This window comes from Kwoniella dejecticola, chromosome 4, assembly GCF_000512565.2.
Source record: "Kwoniella dejecticola CBS 10117 chromosome 4, complete sequence".
Taxonomy (NCBI): Eukaryota; Fungi; Basidiomycota; class Tremellomycetes; order Tremellales; family Cryptococcaceae; genus Kwoniella; species Kwoniella dejecticola.
Window position 1 is genome coordinate 316155 of NC_089304.1, and position 19861 is coordinate 336015.

The window sequence follows — 19861 nt, forward strand, 5'->3', positions numbered from 1 at the left end:
TTCGGCTTGGACGGGCTCAAGGGCAAGACTCGGCGGACATGATACGAAGATCCCTCGACTTCAACTCTCACTTTCACTTTCATGCCATGACAAATTTGCGGGGACGGCATAATAAATTAGCACGACGTGATTCATCGAATTCGGGAAACGAGAGCAGCGTGACAGGGCAATACAGGTCAGAAGAGATTATCCTATGGGAAAGATGGAGTATAGGGAAGCTTCAGAGTCCAATGATGGGATAGAGCAGACAGGGTTATACAGATCTTGGAGTGAGAGCGGAAAATCTCTAATTGGATTTGAATTAACACGCTCAAATGCGGAATCAGCACCATCAACGCAACGCATCGACAATGTCGCTCATGACCAGCAAAGCAGAGCAGAGCGGAGCAGAGCACAATGCAGTTCAACCTGGATGACATACACATCAACAAGAGAGGTAGATGATAGGTCGACACCTGGCAGTCAACTATTCGAGCAACAATCAACTTGCCGGATTCATAAGATCACACTCAACGACTTGCCATAAGGACAAGGATAATATCCGCTCACGCAGACGCATACGCGCACGCTTTCGCATACCAAACTCACACCATGGAGTTGCCCGTCCAAAATCGGAGGACTGGATCCACACAGAATATATCACTCAACTAGAACAATCCTGCTTGCCCAAATGCTTGCTCGCTCGCTCGCTCGCCTGTTATGATGTTGTCGTTGTGCAACAATGATCGCGAGACGCTAATACTGACATTCCCATGCTATCACCACACAGGCCTCGCTCATGACCGTCGAAAGTCCAGAAAGGCACACTTCGGTGCCTCGTCCGGTCAAAAGAGAAAGATCATGTCTTCTCCTCTTTCCAAGGAATTGAGAAAGGAGCACACTGTGAGTGATCACGTCAACTTGGAGACTTGATCCGTGGACGCATGCGATATGGTGTTGCAGAGATTAAGTGGACAGGGGATGGAAACGGGAATGAAGTTAGAGATGTGGCAAACGCAGATCGTTGTTTATACTGGAATAGCGGAAGATGTTTGGGAAAGCTGTCGCTTTAACGGAATACAGTCGCTGATCATCGCCTCTGTTCTGGTACTCAGGCCCGATCAATCCCTATCAGAAAAGACGACGAGGTCTTGATTGTCCGAGGAAAATACAAGGGCCGAGAGGGAAAGGTCACCCAAGTGAGTGCTCGTGCTTGTTTTTGTTTTTCGCCAAGCAGGCGGAGGCAGAAACAGATTTGAGGTTCTGTATTGTGTTTTGAGTCGTTCGCTGATAATGAATTATCGTGTATTTGCAGGTCTACAGAAAGAAGTGGGTTATCCACGTCGACCGAGTGCACATTGAGAAGTCCAACGCCGCCACTGTCCCCGTCGGTATCTCCCCTTCCAACGTAGTCATCACCTCGCTCAAGCTCGACGCCGACAGAAAAGCCATCCTCTCTCGAAAGGGCGGCAAGACCCAAGAGAAGGGTGACGTCGAGATGAAGTCCGAGTAAACTATTTACGTATTTTGAACAAGTATCAGTAAATTAGTTTTCTCAGTCAGTCAGGGTGAACAGGTCAGGCAGATCCAGTGCTCTGCTTGATTTGGCTTGGGATGTATGATTTCCATTCATGATTCTGCATTGTCCTCGTCGCTGTCAAAGCTTCTAGCGAGAGGAGATCTTGCACTATCAGCATTCTATCAGATATTCGGGAGGATTACAAAACTTGATGATGACGCGCCCCCTTGCTCTTGCTCCCTCACTTATTTCTTCATGGAGTTGACAAAACACATAAATTATCTTCAATAGTCTTAAGTCTGGAATTTTTGGCAGGAGAGTACGCACTACTGCACTAACACGCTTAAAGCTGACGAATCTCGTCAAAAGGAATGAGAATTCCTTTTGTGCGGTTCGAATCTGCAATGCTAGTGTCTAAAGACGAGCTGGATGGAGATGACCTGAGATAAATGCTCTCATGCTCACGTTCCCAGACTGACGGAGTGGACCATTCCATACCATCCTTGTATCGCGCATGCATGCATATTCACAACTGCAGATAGTCAGCATACTGTACGATGGTCGATTTAATCCCGGAGATTAGATGAGTCTCGAACATTTCATTTCCTGATGAAGCGCGACCCCACAAAGTTACAGGCAGCTTTGTCATCGATCATCTATCTCTCTTGCTCTTCCATACCTTCACATTCCATTGCATCTGTAGCAAATAGATATAGGCAAAATCCACCAGCTCATCTGATCAGTGGCATACGCCTTAACAATTCTGTAGCATAGCATAGCATCGTCAAATCCATCCACCATGTCGGGGGACAACACCCCAATTCCACCTTCTTCTTCGTCTTCTTCTTCCACTCAACCTAAACGAAGCTCACCATTGAACAACAACAATAACAACAACAACAACAGCGGCAATGATATAGAGAGCTCTCCTATATACCAAGCATTATCATCTCGATTAACCCGAACTGAAACCGCTTTATCCACCCTCTCAGCTCAAGTATCACAATTGACCAACATAGTCAAGACCCTTGCTCCTAACAATGGTATTCCGCAAAGCACTACTTCGCCTGTTCGACCGAAGAACACCACGACCTCCACGGTAACTACCACCTCGGTTTTTGCTCCGTTCGATAGTGAACTACCTATACCCTCATCGTCCATCAGCGCACCAGGTATCAAGCAGAATGGACTGCCCAAATCCCCTTTCATACCCTCTACCACCCCTCAACCCCAAGCTTCAGTGGGCGGTGGGACTGCGAATCCCGAAATCGCAGCGTTGACTCAACAGATCTCAGCCCTATCCACCTCCGTCGCTCAATTGCAGCGCCTACAATCCCAGAATCAGGTCACGAGAGCGGGATCATCCAATTCGTCTGTACCCACTTTATCGTCTTTGGCACTTGCAGGAGAAAGGCACCCCGGAGGAACACCAGGCGCAGGTGGATTAGGGGGACAAATGAGTTTGGGAATACCGACCAGACCGATACATCAAGGAGTTGAAGATCTTATAGCCTCCAACGGACCCATGACCACCCCTTCCAACTCTTCGCATCACCCACAACAATCGCAGGGCAATTTCGGAGGAGTGAATAGACCGAATATCAATAGATCGTTCTCTAGTGGAATTATAGGTCAACCGCAACCTGAGTTCGCCCTTGCCTCATCGATATCGACATCAACAACAAGTAGATTACCGGGAGGAGGTGCTCATTCCCATGGACATCCGCATGGGCATCCACACACGCCCTCAGGCTTGAGAAGCGAAAGTCAGAGGGAATGGCCTGGAAATTTGAATGTTGTCAGTCCTGGACCAGGTCAGATCCCGCCGCCCACCGGGCCTACTACTCCGGGAGGAAGTGGTTTGGCGGCGCCAGGAGCGGGGATAGTGATCACCAAGTGGGAACATCTGAATTTGAAAGTGGATTTACTGAGATCGATATCGAAATATGGGTGAGTGACGACCAACCTCCAACTCGACAATCGACCATCATCAGTTCTCCCCTATGGTAACGATGAACAATGCTGACCGGACAATGTGTCGATTCCGATCTGCCAGTATTGGCCCCCCAAATAAGATCCAGACTAGGGTATTGCCTTTTATGATCAAAGGCAGCGACATCATAGCGCAAGCCCCACCAACGACCGAGCGAATCATCTCATAGTGAGTCAATGGAGGACATGAATTCGTCGTGTATTGACTGCGCTGCGAATGATTTGGCTAAACTGTAGCTTGTGATAGTGTGATCCCAGCTCTGCATCTGGTCCAAAACCTTCCCCCGCCTCCAGCGACTTATGCAGGTCCTGCTGTTATCATCATCACCACGACCGTGGACCAAGCTATGCAATGTCAAAAACGTACGTCTCGATTGAAGGCGTCGCGTGTGGACTCTCGTTGCGGCGAAGCTAATGTATGATGTCCTCGCAGTGGTCAGAGGTGTAGGTGGGCCTATAGGTATACGGTCTGGCGTAGCTGCTGGCGCAGCAGGATCTTCGGGCTTGCCAAATGAGATTGCGGCTTTCCAACGGGATGCTATCCATATCTTAATTGGTACACCGGCTAAGGTAGCTGAGGTAATGACCAGCAGAGGTGGATTGGCTGGTAGCGAATGTAGACTGTTGATTGTGAGTCTCACGCTCGCAACGCATTGCCAAGGCAGATACTGACACTGACTACCTATGTGATAGCTTGACGAGGTCGACCAATTGATCGTAAGCCTATCTGATCTTTTCATTGCATACATCAGCGGTATACTGATTTTGAGCTTTTGGACTTTAGGCACGAAACCTATATGATAATGTCCTCAACATCGCCAAACTCCTTCCTGCACCGAGAAGAGGAGCTGGCGGAAGTAGTATGACAGGCCCCCTGACACCTTCAGCCCCGATCGCTCCCTTCTCGCCTGGCCTCACTTCGCCGTATGATGCGGGTAGAGATTCCCCTTTCAACCCTGCGAGTAAGACGCCTTTCCCATCTCAAGGCAGTCGATTCGGTGCACCTGCCACAACCAACGGTACGGCCGCTGTGGGAGGTCCTACAGCTCCTACCGCCGGTCTGGGTGGAGCTGGCGGTGGTAATGCTATAGAAAGGCAAACTTGTCTCTTGTGAGTGTTTCACAGTTGTCCCTTGCTTTCACATTGTCGCAGATGAGGAGATGCTCATTAAACATTTTTCGTGTTCAGCTCAAACACGATACCTACGGACGTGATCAATTTCTCTCAATCGCTCAACGTCCGGGATCCTGTACGAGTCTTGGTCAGAAGGGAAGGTGGAACGAACTCTCAGGAATCCGTCTCATCAGTGACTCCAGGTATCAACCTCAAGCACACTTATGTGTACTTGACAATTACCGGTTCGGCTCAAGCTGGTGCCACTCAACAAGCTGGAAATGGCGATCCCGGTCCTGGAACGATCGGATCAGGAAGGAATACGTCGGGTCAGAACGAAGAGCAATCTCGAGCGAAAGAGTACAAGTTGGAGATGCTGGTCAAGATGCTGGAAGATTATCCGTTATGGCAGGCGATCGTGCACGTCGGCACGTATAGTATGTTGGAAGCTGTGGTGTTGAGGCTACAATCTAGGAAGTGGGAGACGTTGTATCTGGTATGTTTTCTTCCCTTCAGCTCGGTGTTTTTCAGAAATGTCGTTCGATTGCGAATCGAGGAATCAAGGCGCAAGATTAGTGATTTGCCAACTAGTTGAGAAGTTCCGCTGATCTCGCTGATATTGTACACCCCGCAGACTCCCGAGATGCCGCCGAACCAAAAGAAAGCAATCTTACAGCAATGGCGAATATCCTTGTCTGGCAACGGACCCCGATTCTTAGTTGTATTCGATGTGAACATCAAACCACCTGAAGTCCCTTGGTCACCCTTAGTGATCAATTTCGACCTTCCTCGGTCGGTAGAAGGGTACGCCCACAGAGCAGCGGCGGCTGTACCTCCCATCACACGCCAGGGGCCGCAGGTGAATGGAGTGATTGTTAGCTTTGTACAAGCCGCAGGGGGCGATGTGGAGATGCTCAGGAGTACGGAATGCGCTTATAGATTCAAGGTGAGTTGATTGATACGTTCTTCCAACCTGGTAGTGTTCTCCGTAAACAGATCAAGCTGAACGCTGATGCTTTTTTGTGTTGTTGACTATTAGTCCGCTGAGATACCTAGTGTATTCCATGATTTGTTCAATCATTGAACTATCTCTGAATCGAGATGATTCAGAGATTATGCAACGAAGCAGAAAGTCCAGCGCAACAGACAATCCACAGTCTTACGGGTCATCTGTGCCAATATACCAACAAACAGGAATAGAACGAAACGAAGCCATTCGAGCAGAATGAGATACCCAAGACCTCGAGTCCCTTCAATACGATATAACCCACACATATCTCAATGTAGCAAATTCCCCCTTTTTTCCTAGACAAACACAGATACGTATGTAGATACAGAGCCTCAGGGCCAACAAAGCAGATCAAACCATAGTACCAGATTCATACATACATGCATAGGATGTGTAGCTCTCTCCCCGTATGGTATGGGTATCGGTGATATTGTTCAATATATCCACGTCATGAAACCCCCCACGCGTTGTTACGTGGATCCGAGCGCGTCTGAGTGAGAATGATTGCATTGACCTTTGCTTCGAGTTGATTTGTTATTGCGTCTAACATCACATACCATACCATACCTCATAAGCCTTCTTCCTCTTAACGCAGATTGACGACCCACAAGTCATTTTATCACGATGTCCGTCTACGTAGGAGAATGTGAGTCCCCCTATCCGCGCGCGCTTATGCTAGATACCTCGTAGGGATGGACGGGGCGAATGAGCGAACAATCCGGCTTGATTGTTTCTCGACTTGAGAATGACCAATCCAATTAACCACAAATCAGCAATCTCCATACATGATGTGTAGATCGGCTGTCCCTCTCATCGGACCGCAAGAGTGTATACGGGTGCAGCTGAGCTGACACCTGCCTGTATTCCTACCATTTCAGCCCGAGGTGAACTCTTAGCGTGGTTGAATGAATTATTGGAACCGTTAACAATCACCAAGGTGGAACAATGCGGGACGGGGTCGGTATATTGTCAAATTATAGATTCGATCTATGGTACGTTGCCTTGAAAATTCTATTGGCTGGAAGATTGAGACTGTGAGAAACGGTATGTAATGTATGCTGATCTGCCTTTATCTGCTCTGCTTTGCTTTGCTCTGTTACTATTTCCGGGGATGTGGGTAGGCGATCTACCGATGAGTAAAGTGAAATTCAACGCCAAGATGGAATACGAGTACTTGGATAATTTCAAAATTCTTCAAAAAGCTTTCAACGTCCATAGGATCGAAAAGGTCAGCTTAGAGTATTCCTTCGCAACGAAGGTGGCTTAAGCTGATGTGAGGTGTTTGTTTTAGCCGATACCCGTAGACAAGCTTTCCAAGTGAGTGTGCCAACCCCGTCTTTCGATGACCGTGAAGACCAATGTCGATCTGTGTTTCTACACAGATGCAAAATGCAAGATAATCTTGAATTCTTGCAATGGATGAAGAAGTTCTGGGACACGAATAGCGGTGGGATAGCTTATGATGCACAAGGACGAGCGTGAGTTTCCCCTGAGCTACGAGTCACTTTGTCTACAAGGACTCCGGTTCAGCTGGATCATTTGTATTTATGTTATCACCTTTCTCTCGGTGCTTATATGCTCAGAGGTAGAAGAGCATGACTGACTGAAAAGAATGTTTTCCTAGTGGCGGAACAATCATGTCAGCACCACCACCCACATCCCGTACAGCCTCTTCTTCAGCACGCGCGGCATACTCTCGACCTGGAGCAGGCATAGCTGCTGGTGGGAGTCGGCAAGTATCGATGTCTTCGGCCAGCGCAGCTCAGGTCGCACAGATGCAAGCTCGAGTAGCGGAGATCGAGGCCCATAGTGAGAGCTTGCTGAAAGAGAGGGACTTTTACTTTGATAGTGAGTCCAAATTGCCTTTGTCTGTCATCTATCTCTCCTAAATCCCAAGCGACGTGTGGTGGTCCGGTGCGGAATTGGTCAAGGCGTCAAGGGGGCATGCGAAGCTTGAGTGGGTGAATAGGTCGGAATGCAAGTAGAGGATGCAAGGCGAGAAAAGTCTACGGGTCAGGAGCGACCGGATCACCAGTAGAAATGAAATTGAACGAGACGAATCGCAACGGGGATAAGGGGTAGCTGTTTGCCATAGAAGCATGACGTTTAAGATGAGGACGTTGAGCAAATATTGATTGTTTTTCTGATCCGTCACTAGAACTCCGTAATATTGAGGTCATCGTACAAGAACGAACGGCCGTAGAGGGGATAACGCAAGAAGAGTCAGACGTGATGGCCAAGATCCAAGAAATCCTGTATGCTACAATTGAAGGATTCGAAGTGAGTCTAGTCACTTCTGTACAATGATATGGAAATACGGCTTCCAGCAATCCGCTAACTAGCCTTGTCGTTGTTGGTAGGTCCCGGAAGGCGAAGGTCAAGGTGACGAACCTCAACATATTGAGGAAGAAGAGACTTTTTAGTCAGCCACTCTCTCGATTCTGACTTTTGCGCTGAGCCTCAGGAGAATTATATGCGTATATGACGTTTTCTTTCTTCTCTCCTTTGGGGGGTTGCTGCGGGCATAATGACGGTATTACCATGCATCTTATACGATTATACAATGTACAGTACTTCTGCCAGGCGAGCGGCGATGAGGATTGATTGTTTCAAGCTCAGTTTCAAGATAAAAAGCTGATCCGTGTGATTATATTTATCGTATATCATATACCGACATTCTGCATACCCTCGCCTTTGATCCCCCATGCTATGACATAATGGTCAAGTACCAATTTGAGCTCTTCGATCTCGTCTAGTATCTCGAGTTTCGAAATGCTAAGCAGCGCACATAAGGAATCAGTCCTATCTCCTTCCGCACTTTGGGAACTCTAAGACGCAGGGCAGATCAACGACGTATCATAAGGAGACCGTCTCCCGATGATATGGGATACAGTGTCATGTTGTGGGAGATCATATTAAGTCAAGATGTAAGAAGTCAGAATCAAGGCGACTTACCGCTGCAATTCCTCTGGGTGTATGACTGTCTCTCTAACTTGCCATAACGTCTTGACTCCGCTCTGAGCGAATACACCTTGGCCTAAGCTGGGATCGAGGAATCGATCGGCCTGTGATTGTGGGGTCGGGAAAGGTTCTGAGCCAGGTATAGAGAGGTTTCGAGACTGCCAAAAGCATTTCTGTAGAATTAGCTTGTTATCGAGAAAGTCGGAGCTCAGTGTACTCGACTTGATTCATCCAAGTGAGGTGACCAGGGTAGTTTTTTGTAGTTTTTCTGAGCAGGTGTAAGCATTCATGGTGATGAACCCACTCACAGCTAAATTCCTCTTCATCACTCTCCCAAACGCATCGTCCAGCCCACTCATCTCATATACCACCCCCACGCATCGGTCGAATGTCCCCCCGAACCAGTTTATTATACCTTGACTGTCCTGCGAAGGCATGTAAGGGAACAAGCATTCCGCCAGAAATAACGTCGGTAAATCCGGATTAAGAAGAGGTAAGAGTGTTTCATCCAGGAGGGCTTTGATAGATTGCGCAGAGGTGGGCCGTAAGTCAAGTGGTAAGAGTGTGTAGACGCTGGAATCTAGACGAGTACCTCCTTGCGAGATCTTATACGGCACACTAGGCGTACTTGCGTCCCTAGACACCGAAGATGCAGCAGAGTTTGAGCTTGATGAGGTGAGAGGGGTTTGCAGTTTCTTCGAACGGGATATACGATGTGCCTTTGGGGATGTCAGGTGAGGGAAATCGATCTCTACGTATTTAGAGATGTTCGGTGGTTTCGAACGGGACTGTCAAGATGAAATTGAGATCAACAGCGGATCACACTTCACTTCAATCTTTGCGTGATATAGATAGAAGTGGATGCGATCCACATATACGGGTTCTTGAGTTGATCGTTGGTGCCGAAGGAGTGAGGTGCACCTGGGTATCCAATCCAATTGACATAACTCACCATCAACCTCCAAAACCTCGTATCGCTTCCTGCACCTAACGAGACCACCTGCTTCCCCTCTACGTCGCTCCCACTGCGTAAGAAACTATCGACAAGTGTATCTATCCCTATAGTGCGGTGGTGTGTACCGATGTTGATCAAGGGGGGCTTGCGCGTACCACTCGGGCCCGAACCAGAGCCAGGCGTCAGGGTTGGTTTGTATAGTAACGAAGAGAAGGGGTCTGAGAGGTATCCTAGTGAGATTGCTGAGCTGCGATAAGAAGCAAGCGTAACCCACACCAATCAGCGTTTTATTCTCCAGTTCCCGCTCTCTTTTCATGACAGGACATCAGGTAGTGGGCACAAAGTCAGAAAGTATGAAAGCTCCTCGCTTCTTCCAGGACGACTCACGCTCGGGATGAAGAAGCATCGTCGTCTGTTTGTCGGATCGCATCATCAGGATGTATCATTCCGTTTCCATTGCCGTTTGCGTTCCTCCTGGTCCCTCCGAGTGTATGGCGGATCCGTTGTTGCTCGCCTTTCGAAGTCGATGGTAATGCAGGCGGTAGCATCTCAACTGCCCAGATGCCTTACTCCTCAGAAAGACTCAAGGAGGAAGCAGGTTGCGCTTAATTGCGAACAAGGTGAGAAACGCACAAACACTCGAAGATGGACAGCCTCCACCGCACGCCCGCGAAGTGGCGCTTGTGGACTAAAACAAGCAAGAAGCGGTCAACAGTTCAGGTTGGACTCCAGGCAGGTACCGGGCGATCAGATGAGGTCGGACACAAGCATGTTGATTGATCAAGAGCATACCGAGTTATATCATATCATAAGCTACGCATCGTATCGTATCGTATCACATCGTGTGGTTTCGTAACAGACCCCCTTATTCTGATTTTCTTTTTCCACTACCTGTTTCCTGATCTCCGAGTGGTCCGATCCTTCCATCCGAGCAAAATACTTGTATGCACCACGGATGACATGCACGCTCAGACTGGCGATTCTCGTCTGACGAGACAGTCCTTGCCTGATTTCCAGAATTGAAGGATAATGCGTATAAGACAGATATACTGTACAGAGATATACATACTCATATTCCCTTTGCACGCAATCTCGTCAAACTGCTACACAGTATCATCAGTGCCGACAGTCGAGATCGCTGTCAAATGGAAATCTAGGGTCCGAAGTGCTGGGTCAGCTACGCGATAGTGACTGTTGGGGAGATGCACGTTATTGTCTCACCTAGACCGTCTTCTCGCTAACTACCGATTTCCTCGCCTCCTAAAATCCCCTCAAAAGGATGCTTTTCCTCAAAATTGATACTGGCGCTGGGGAGGGCTTCATGATCCTCATCTCGTTCTTTGTCGTCATCATCGTTGAATCTCAATCCAAGGCCTTGAATGAGTGCAGGTGAGCCGCGTCGGCTAGATATGGTCCGCAGACTACTTCCGTTCAGAATAGCGGGTTTGTTCCTGGGACTATAAGGCGTGAACGGCATAGTCATACGTCTTTCCGGCTTTGTGGGTGTAAAAGCTAATGGCTTGGATACCACCGGTGGAGTGTATTGTGATCTGGACTGCGGTTGAGCTTGAGAAAATTCCGATTTGATTGGAAACGTATAGCCCTGGGAAACCCCGGGCGAGATTGTGCTTGGGGATTGAGGCGACAAAGCTGAAAATGACTGAGTGTGCATGTTGTTGACGTCGCTGGAATTGTTCCTCCATCCTAGCAGCGGCGGATTCTGGTCGGCACTTTGACCCTGGATCTGTGGTAAATGCAAAGAATCGCTTGAGCCGAAATCGTTTGGCACTGACTGTGGAGAGCTGTCGAATCCTCTGCTATTCATATTGCTTGAGAAGAAATCCAGATGACCGCTTTTTGGGTGATCCTCATGGCCGAAGATTGACTGAGATGACCCAAGACTATGGAGCTCGCGCGGAGGAAGAGATGTTGGGCTGATGCTTTCTTCCTTCTTCATTTGAGGTTCAGGCACTTCGCCACTGAGCCAAGAAGCAGTGTTGTAAGGGGACAAGGGTGAATATAACATCGCTGAAGGAGGTTCACCTTGTACACTGCGCGTGCGAACATGCTGCTGTGTGACCTTGATCGGGACGGGAAAGGATTGAGACACGGGTGGTGCGGATTGTGGACCACCAAAGGATTGACCTCGATCTGCGAACATGGACGGCGGTTCTATCCTGAACAATCCCCTATCATGCGCGTTGAACGATGTCTGGCGAGCCATCGATGAGCGTTCCAGATGACCTGATGGACTCGAGTAATCGAATTCGTGAGCGGGCGGAGAATGCGATTGATAGGCAAAGTATTCTGGGCGCGGAGCTTGAAAAGTTGTTGAGTGGAACTCATGAGACTGGAATGGACCCCTTGGATGGGTGAAGTGTGATTGGCTCTCCTCGTCCACGTCAGGTAAAAGGTGGTGATGGTAAGCATCAGGTGGCGAATGGAAGTCCAAACTCTGTTCGGATGATGTAGGTGATCGACCTTCGTCTTGCAAACTCATCCGTCGTTTCTGAGCCTGAGTAGGCCGGGGAGGTACGCGCCGTTTGAAACCCAGAATTTCAGCTTTACTGGAATACTTGTTCAAGAATGGGTGAGCTGAAGATGATTATCAACCACCACTAATCTTATACATGATACTGAGCAGGGTAAACTCACACCAAGTACTAGCGTCTGGATCGCAGATACCTCTTTCGACATGACGCAAGCTCAATTTGCGATTGAATCCGTAGATCTGCGATTATCGTCAGCAGTTGCTTCGACTGATAGCGATTTAAGCTTACATTCAATTGCCGCGAGAAGCTTGCGAATCTGCTTTGGCGATAAATGACCGGCAGGATCTTCTCTGCTAGCTCTTCAGGGTTCTCAATGATGATAGCTTCGCCAGTCTCGTCCCATCTGATAATCTACACAATGGTTCAGCTGTTGAACAGTTGAACAATTCACATCTCACGAAGACGGCCCATACTCACATGTTGGTACTCTTCCTGCTCCCTTTGAACAGCGAGCGTCATCAGCACCTGTGTATTGTCGAAGCATCCCAATAGCAAGGAAGGATCAGCTCACAAGATACTATGGTAGACATTATTAGCTTGGCCCGATTATGTAATCTGAGTCTGTCACTTACCCAAACAGCCTAGTCAAGAAAGTCGGTTGTTTCCCCTCGATCTTCTTCTCCTTCTTCGAGCTGCGCGACTTGTTGGTCTGCGGCAGCATGATTGGATTGAACCACGGGTCGTTTCCCTGCTCTTGTTGCCAGAAAGGCATTGGCCGAGCCGGTGCAGGAGCGGGCGGAGCTTGAGGAGTATTCATGAAATATCTAGGTTGCAACATCGTTCCTGAGGGTGGTCGGCCTTGTAAGATCGGTAGATGATAAGGACCTTCCCTTGGCAGAGGTATGGTCATTGGCAACGGCATGGTCTCTGGTCCGTTTGGCGAGATGGGCGATATGCTGGTCTGACTCTGACTCTGAATTTGATCTCGATTTTGCTGCTGCTGTTGATCAAATCGATCTTCCAATGGAGATGGATCCGGTGAGACATATGGTCTGGACTGGGACAACGGTGCTCGCACATCCCAATTACTGTCTGACATTGAGCGGTTTCGGAAGAACGGATTGATGGAAGGAAACCCTCCGTGATTGGAATTAGGGAGTCCGACGAAATCTGGTTCTCTCGGTCCGGGCGGTAGACATGATGTCGGAGAAGCCATGTTGAACTGCAGCCTAAATGAGATCATCAGCGCGTTGTATAACAGTCGAACGATGATGTATCAGAAAAGTACGGAAGCTTGCGAACTCACTGATGTTATGATACTTCTCGCCTCAAGTCTAAATCGAGTTGCTCGATAGTGCCGGCAGTGAGTAAAGCTGTATCAGTCAATGATAACTTAGCTCGTCAGACAGAAGATTGGATGGAGGAAGTATGGAACTAGATCAGGATCTCAGAATAAAGGCATTCCTTGAGATGGTATTATACTACAGAGCGAAGAAGAAGAAGTATGAATAAAAGAAGAAACGAGTGTGCAAGTGGGTGGGAAAGAATCGATGGGCCGGACGAATACCTGTTCCTCAAGGTGAAGCTTGAAGTAGCGTACTGTAGATGAAAGGAAGTATCAAAGTATAAAGGAGGCAGCGACGAGTATGAGTGGATCGAGATACTCACACAGTCGAGTCTTACGTTATACCGAAACCGCGGACCAAGCAGCGCAGGCAGCCTTGACCGACCTCTTCAGGCGCAACAGACCTGCCGGCCAAGACCGTACCACTTGAAGCAGATCAATCTTTTCCCTGATAGAGTTTTGATGCTTGACCGAAGCTGGATTCTAGATTCCGGGGATGATGACGAGAGATTGACAGTCAATTAGTAGGAGTCGTCAAATCAAAGGACAGGCAAGTAACGTCAAGCCAATGGCAGGATGGGGAAGACAAAGGGAGGGTCGAACGGGTGAAAAAGGGTGGCCAATCCTGATTCATTGATATTGTATTTTAGTGATGGTTGGGATCAAGGTAACTTGAGGCTGCGTTTCATGTCAAGAAGGACTCGAGGAGATGGCAGGGAGATGAAGGGTAATGTAATGAAGAGCACAGTCGCTCAAGAAGAAGAAAAAGGGAAAAGTGTGAAAGAGTTTTCTGAAAAGTCGTGGCTAATATACAATTTCGTGATTTTGGCTTACATGAAAATGATAATGACAATGACAATACCGTAACGTTAATTCACCGATGACACTGTACCCCGCATGGGCTCGTATAGGATTTGAGCGGTTGCGGTTGATGTAATATTTTGATGGTTGATGGTCGATAGTATATTTAGTGGATTACTTTTGATGTGATCTCTGTGTAAAGTACACTCTTTTACCCCTTGAAATATATCGGTTACTGCCTCGTTCGTCATCGTCAGCGTGTATCAATGTCAAAATCTAATGGATGATCCGCCTTGATCGATGCATTTGAGCTCGAATGCTGCTCCAATCTGCATCGATGGATTGATCGGCATGTTTATGTGTTACTGTATGATACAGTAGTCAAGTAACGTTAACGTACCATCAATTTCATTGCCTCGTCAATGACACTATTTCTCTTTCTTTGAAGCAAAGGACCTGTTGAACACCCTCCTTTCGCTTGAGCTTGGCCTGTGTTTTGCGATTGATCTGATCGCCCTGAGTCAGATTTACCCTTTTCAGATAGATAACACAGACGTAAGGCATAACCGCAAGTTTGATCAATAATCAATGACCCGATTAAGCAATTCATCATTAGTCAGATCAGATCAGCGATATTTCATGAGTCATTAGTAAGAGTATCCAAGACTATTGTATGAGCGGGGCGCTGTTTTACCACTTGGGCGTACCCTCAGAATGTTGTGTTTTCAGTCCTGTTTGAGCGGAGAAGGGGATGTATGGGCCCGGCAAGTGAATTAGTGTACACCTAAAGAGGTTGATGATATAATCTTGAAGCGTTAATCTGTAATTCCTTCGATGATTCGGAATGATTACGAACCAAAATATTTGGTATTCCACTAAACATCGACTGTGCGCTGGATTATACAGTACGTATGCACTGGCGAAAAAACCTCCTCCCCACTTTGATCGTAATATTGCGGTTCGAGTCCACCAAAGAAACCTCCGGCTGGAATTGGGTGTATCCCTTGAACCTTATGGCGATATTTATCCTCCGTCCTCTTTCCCTTTTGCCGCCCCACATCGGGCCACTTTGATTTTGTCGCAACGAATGAGGGTCAAAATGGAGTTGGGCCTAGCTAGTTAGACGATTACCGCCGGCCGGAACATTGATACGCGTCTGCGTCCGTGTCTTTCCGAACGAGCCAAGACGAGCCCAAAATGGTAAAAAGCCCTTTTCGTGAGCCGCTGCGAATGGGAAGGGCGGTTTATGGGGCAGCCGGTGGAGCGCCGAGGTAAGGTACCAAGTTGTGATGCGGGTATCGCGGACAGGGGAAGGGGCGTATGAAGGTATACAGATGGTTGAATAGATGAATTGATCGCTCGACCTCGAAGGAACAGGGGTTTGAGCACATCATGCCAAATTTGTGGTGTTGCGATTTGGTATTTCAGATATTCGCTTATGTCGATATTTGGTTTTTGACCTTTCGGCAAAATCGATTGGCGGGCTCAACTCCATGTTTCGGCATCATTCCATTCCATTAACCACTCCTTATGCTTGGATACAGTGTTGTTATCGTGCAGACTGGAGGAATCGGTTTGAAGCGTTGCACTGTGATATCACACCGGATCCCTCATTGATCGAATGAAGGAATGACCACCCAATTCCGGTCGAGTTGAGACTAGCCGGAGTGTGCTGTTGTGTAACGTGCAACCGAAATGTCTCAGATCATCCTCATCCTCATCCTCATCCTCATCCTCATTGCTAATCAGTCCCCTTTGAAAGGTACCGTCTTTTCAGATCACATATCGGACGGAGACGGGCTTGCGGGTAGACGGAGCAGTGACCGGCTAGCGAGGTCATCGAGCGCAGAGAGTATACCGAGACGACCATTATTGATTTATGATGATGATGATGATGATGGTCTGAGCAACGTGTTGAGGTGAGGGCGTAGTCTACTCGTACTAGTAGTACGTATTTGTGTGTGAGTTAGTGACCAAAGGAGGGTCCGCATATTCCATCAGTGCACATTAAGTACATTCACTTGCAAGGAACGTCGATCATAAAGCCGTCGAAGTCCGATATGCGCCGTCCAGCGAGAAGTTCAGATAATGACAATATGGTGAAAGCTATATGGCTTTGAGTGAATGCATACTCCAATTTGATCGCACAGAATACATGAGGAGTTGATGAAAACGAGGCAACGAGTGATATCCAGGTCAAACCGAGTGGAGGAAAGTGGGGAATAATCAGTGCGAGTGGTGACCTCTTAAATGGGGAGCGAATTTAGCATCTCACGCTCAGCCACCCTTGTCGCGTCGCGAGATGCCAAAAACCTGAAATGAAAGACGCGTTTGCTCATGTTCTCATTATCTCCTCAATCGATCTGATAACCTCTTCTCAAATTGTTATCTTGCTTAATCGAATCTTCCCTCTCAGATCACCGTCTACAGCTGAGCCAGCCATCCCAAACATTTGTGCCTGCCTGGCTGCTGCAACACAGGAGCTTCGTACGCCTGTAGTAAACATCTGTCAATATGGTGAGTCTACCTGCGTTTCCTGCACAACCTGTTCCTTCGGTTTCGATGAATACTGACTTCGGTCCATAATTTGCTTAGGAACAAGGGCGAATATGGACGGTCGGTGTCCTCCAAGGAGAGTCCCAACAAAACAGTCACTCAGAGATCGAGAAGCTCTTCTTCGACTTCCTCAGTGGATTCAGGATAAACGGTCAATTCACCTACAGAGATGCCTTACGATCAGCACTGTTGTTACATCACCACACTCTCGAAGTTGATTTGCAGGATATGATAGCGTGGAACAATGAGCTGGCACAGAAGATACAACAGCAACCAGGTGAAATGATACCTCTTGTAAGCCGTCTGTCTCCGCACTTACTTCTTACATAGTAACGGTTGTCTGACTGATCATGGGACGAAAATAGCTTGAATCGGCTCTACTCCGTCTGGCAAGACAACTCCTTCATCCGACCAATGACCAGACACAAACTCAAGGTCAATCAAGTACAGCTGCCGTCGAGTCTGTCCCGGATATGCAAGTTACAATTAGGAGTGGAATGAACCTCTTACAATTCAGAGAGCTCAATGTAAGTTGAATACCATTTTCAACCTAAATAAAGCTGATAGATTTCATCATGCTGACGTTGTGTACCAGGCAAATACCCTTACCACCCTCGTCCGATTACCTGGTATCGTCATCAACGCTTCTCAACTCTCGTCTAGAGCGACAGAACTGCATTTACAATGTAAAGGCTGTAGATCAGTCAAAAATGTCAAGGTGCCTAGTACGCTCGGTGGAGAACGAGCTTCTTTGCCAAGACGTTGTGATGCGTGAGTACTGCTTTCTCACTCTTTCTGCCATTTACCTCCAAATTTCATGAGTTTCTGACCGCGAATATAATTTGACTAGTCCCGCGCCCCAAGGCCAACCTAAAGATTGCCCTTTGGATCCCTATGTCATCTTACATGATAGATGTCGATTTGTCGACCAACAAACTATCAAACTTCAAGAAGCGCCCGACATGGTCCCTGTTGGTGAATTACCTAGACATATGATGTTGCACGCCGAGAGGTATTTGACTGGACGGGTCGTACCTGGATCAAGAATTATCGCTACTGGTATATACTCTACCTTTGCGCCATCAAACAAGAACGTGAGTGTCGCACCCAAAAAAACCTGTAGTATGGAAGTGTGAATACCGTCAGCTGATGGTTTCGCGCATCTGGTGGCAGGCTAAGACCTCTGGAGCACCTGCACTTCGTCAACCATATTTGCGAGTCTTGGGGATAGAGCTAGACACTTCTCTAGCTTCATCGCCCGGCTCAAGGGTTTTCTCGCCTGAAGAAGAGGAAGAATTCCAGCAACTCGCAAGGAGTGAGGGATTGTACGAAAGGTTCGCTAATAGTGTGGCACCGAGTATCTATGGCAATGTCGGTGAGCACGCAGATTCCCCTTCCGGATCGGCTCAATGCATCTCAATCATCACCTGCTTGTTTGCTGATACTCTTTGATGCTCATCAGATATCAAGAAGGCTGTCACATGCTTGTTGATGGGTGGAAGCAAGAAGATCCTCCCCGATGGCATGAGGCTGCGAGGGGATATCAACGTGCTACTTCTGGGTGATCCTGGTACTGCTAAATCGCAATTACTGAAATTCGTCGAGAAGGTGAGCTTTGATGTCCGAGTTGGACTGCAAGCTGACTTCTTTGACAGGTATCGCCTGTTTCGGTATACACTTCTGGAAAAGGTTCTTCGGCTGCGGGTTTGACAGCTTCAGTTCAGCGTGATCCTGTTTCCGTAAGTCTAAATCAACGTTGATATCACCTTCTGTATCCCCACACTCAGCTGATTGCGCCATTTCATGCCTTACAGCGAGAGTTCTACCTGGAAGGAGGAGCGATGGTACTTGCCGACGGCGGTGTGGTGTGCATTGACGAGTTCGACAAAATGCGAGACGAAGACAGAGTGGCGATCCACGAAGCAATGGAACAACAGACCATTTCCATTGCGAAAGCGGGAATCACGACGATCTTAAACTCCAGGACTTCGGTACTGGCAGCTGCAAACCCCGTATTTGGTCGGTATGACGATATGAAGTCGCCCGGAGAAAACATCGATTTTCAAACTACCATTCTTTCGCGTTTCGATATGATCTTCATTGTGAAGGATGAACATAACGAATTGAGGGATCGTACGATTGCCAAACACGTCATGAATATTCACATGAACAGACAGAATGAGAATGAGGCTGTCGGTGAGATCGATATTGAAAAAATGAAGAGATACGTTTCGTATTGCAAATCGTAAGTAGACCTTCATCTAGCCCGAGTCCCATTTTGAGTTTTGAGGGAGTCGATGCTGATTATTGGAATTATTGTAAAGGCGATGTGCACCGAGATTGAGTGCGGAAGCCTCGGAAATGCTGTCTTCGCATTTCGTCGGGTTGAGGAAAGAAGTCGCGCAGGTGGAAAGGGATAACGACGAACGAAGTTCCATCCCGATTACCGTCCGGTGAGTCGAGGCGGACAGTCACTTCAGGACAAGATGGCAAAGACATTGGAGACTCGAAGAATCGACTGACTCTTCTGACTTTGAATCGCATCTTTATTAGTCAATTGGAAGCCATCATCCGCATATCCGAATCCCTAGCTAAGATAACGCTCTCCCCTCGAGTCCTGCCGCACCACGTAGAAGAATCAATCAGATTATTCAAGTTCTCAACTATGAATGCCGTCTCGATCGGATCGGGTATCGAGGGACTATCGCGGACTGAATTGAACGAAGAGATTGATAAGATTGAAAAAGAGCTAAAGAGGAGATTACCGATTGGATGGACTACATCGTATCAATCCTTAGTGAGGGAGTTTGTCAGCGGTCAAGGGTATTCGCAACATGCCTTGGAGAGGTGTTTGTACGTCATGGAGAAGCGGGAGACGATCAAGTTCACGGGTATGAAGAAGGTCGTACAGCGTATTGGTGTTTAGTGTTCAGTGTATAGAAAAAGTATATCTCATCCCGGGATTGGATATGCAGAAGGCAGTCAATTGTCTTCAGGATTTCTAGTACATTTTTCGTTTTATATTGTTAGTGAAGGAGGTGCCTTGCTTGGTGTTTCTTCGTGGTTTCGTAATTCTTGTATTTCTGGTTTCTGGGATTTGATTATTGATGCATTGATGCAATGCCACAATCTAAAATCT

General features: G+C 47.7%; 6 protein-coding genes across 6 annotated transcripts; 4 read left to right on the top strand and 2 right to left on the bottom strand.

Moving 5' to 3' along the window:
* Positions 1 to 840: 840 nt before the first annotated feature.
* Positions 841 to 1492, top strand: I303_103387 (60S ribosomal protein uL24; the record flags this gene model as incomplete). The annotated part of the gene is made up of 3 exons (XM_018406733.1): positions 841 to 882; positions 1095 to 1178; positions 1295 to 1492. The coding sequence occupies 3 exons, from the start codon at positions 841 to 843 to the stop codon at positions 1490 to 1492; spliced, it is 324 nt and encodes a 107-aa protein (XP_018263541.1).
* An 805-nt stretch (positions 1493 to 2297) lies between these two features.
* I303_103388 (uncharacterized protein) lies at positions 2298 to 5687 on the top strand (the record flags this gene model as incomplete). The annotated part of the gene is made up of 9 exons (XM_018406734.1): positions 2298 to 3448; positions 3555 to 3659; positions 3738 to 3853; positions 3924 to 4120; positions 4184 to 4207; positions 4275 to 4600; positions 4679 to 5099; positions 5238 to 5549; positions 5643 to 5687. 9 exons carry the CDS (start codon positions 2298 to 2300, stop codon positions 5685 to 5687), a joined length of 2697 nt encoding a protein of 898 aa, XP_018263542.1.
* A 549-nt stretch (positions 5688 to 6236) lies between these two features.
* On the top strand, positions 6237 to 8035 carry I303_103389 (uncharacterized protein; the record flags this gene model as incomplete). Its single annotated transcript, XM_018406735.1, has 8 exons — positions 6237 to 6258; positions 6491 to 6604; positions 6734 to 6840; positions 6904 to 6929; positions 6995 to 7090; positions 7237 to 7460; positions 7771 to 7892; positions 7973 to 8035. 8 exons carry the CDS (start codon positions 6237 to 6239, stop codon positions 8033 to 8035), a joined length of 774 nt encoding a protein of 257 aa, XP_018263543.1.
* Positions 8036 to 8275: 240 nt separating this feature from the next.
* Positions 8276 to 10076, bottom strand: I303_103390 (uncharacterized protein; the record flags this gene model as incomplete). The annotated part of the gene is made up of 5 exons (XM_018406736.1): positions 8276 to 8387; positions 8568 to 8731; positions 8882 to 9361; positions 9526 to 9775; positions 9916 to 10076. 5 exons carry the CDS (start codon positions 10074 to 10076, stop codon positions 8276 to 8278), a joined length of 1167 nt encoding a protein of 388 aa, XP_018263544.1.
* A 689-nt stretch (positions 10077 to 10765) lies between these two features.
* Positions 10766 to 13236, bottom strand: I303_103391 (uncharacterized protein; the record flags this gene model as incomplete). The annotated part of the gene is made up of 6 exons (XM_018406737.1): positions 10766 to 12123; positions 12184 to 12259; positions 12309 to 12431; positions 12498 to 12519; positions 12592 to 12597; positions 12653 to 13236. 6 exons carry the CDS (start codon positions 13234 to 13236, stop codon positions 10766 to 10768), a joined length of 2169 nt encoding a protein of 722 aa, XP_018263545.1.
* A 3444-nt stretch (positions 13237 to 16680) lies between these two features.
* On the top strand, positions 16681 to 19648 carry I303_103392 (uncharacterized protein; the record flags this gene model as incomplete). Its single annotated transcript, XM_018406738.1, has 11 exons — positions 16681 to 16683; positions 16762 to 17016; positions 17088 to 17249; positions 17318 to 17493; positions 17573 to 17816; positions 17896 to 18097; positions 18185 to 18330; positions 18378 to 18461; positions 18537 to 18967; positions 19047 to 19175; positions 19276 to 19648. 11 exons carry the CDS (start codon positions 16681 to 16683, stop codon positions 19646 to 19648), a joined length of 2205 nt encoding a protein of 734 aa, XP_018263546.1.
* Between the last annotated feature and the right edge of the window lie 213 nt (positions 19649 to 19861).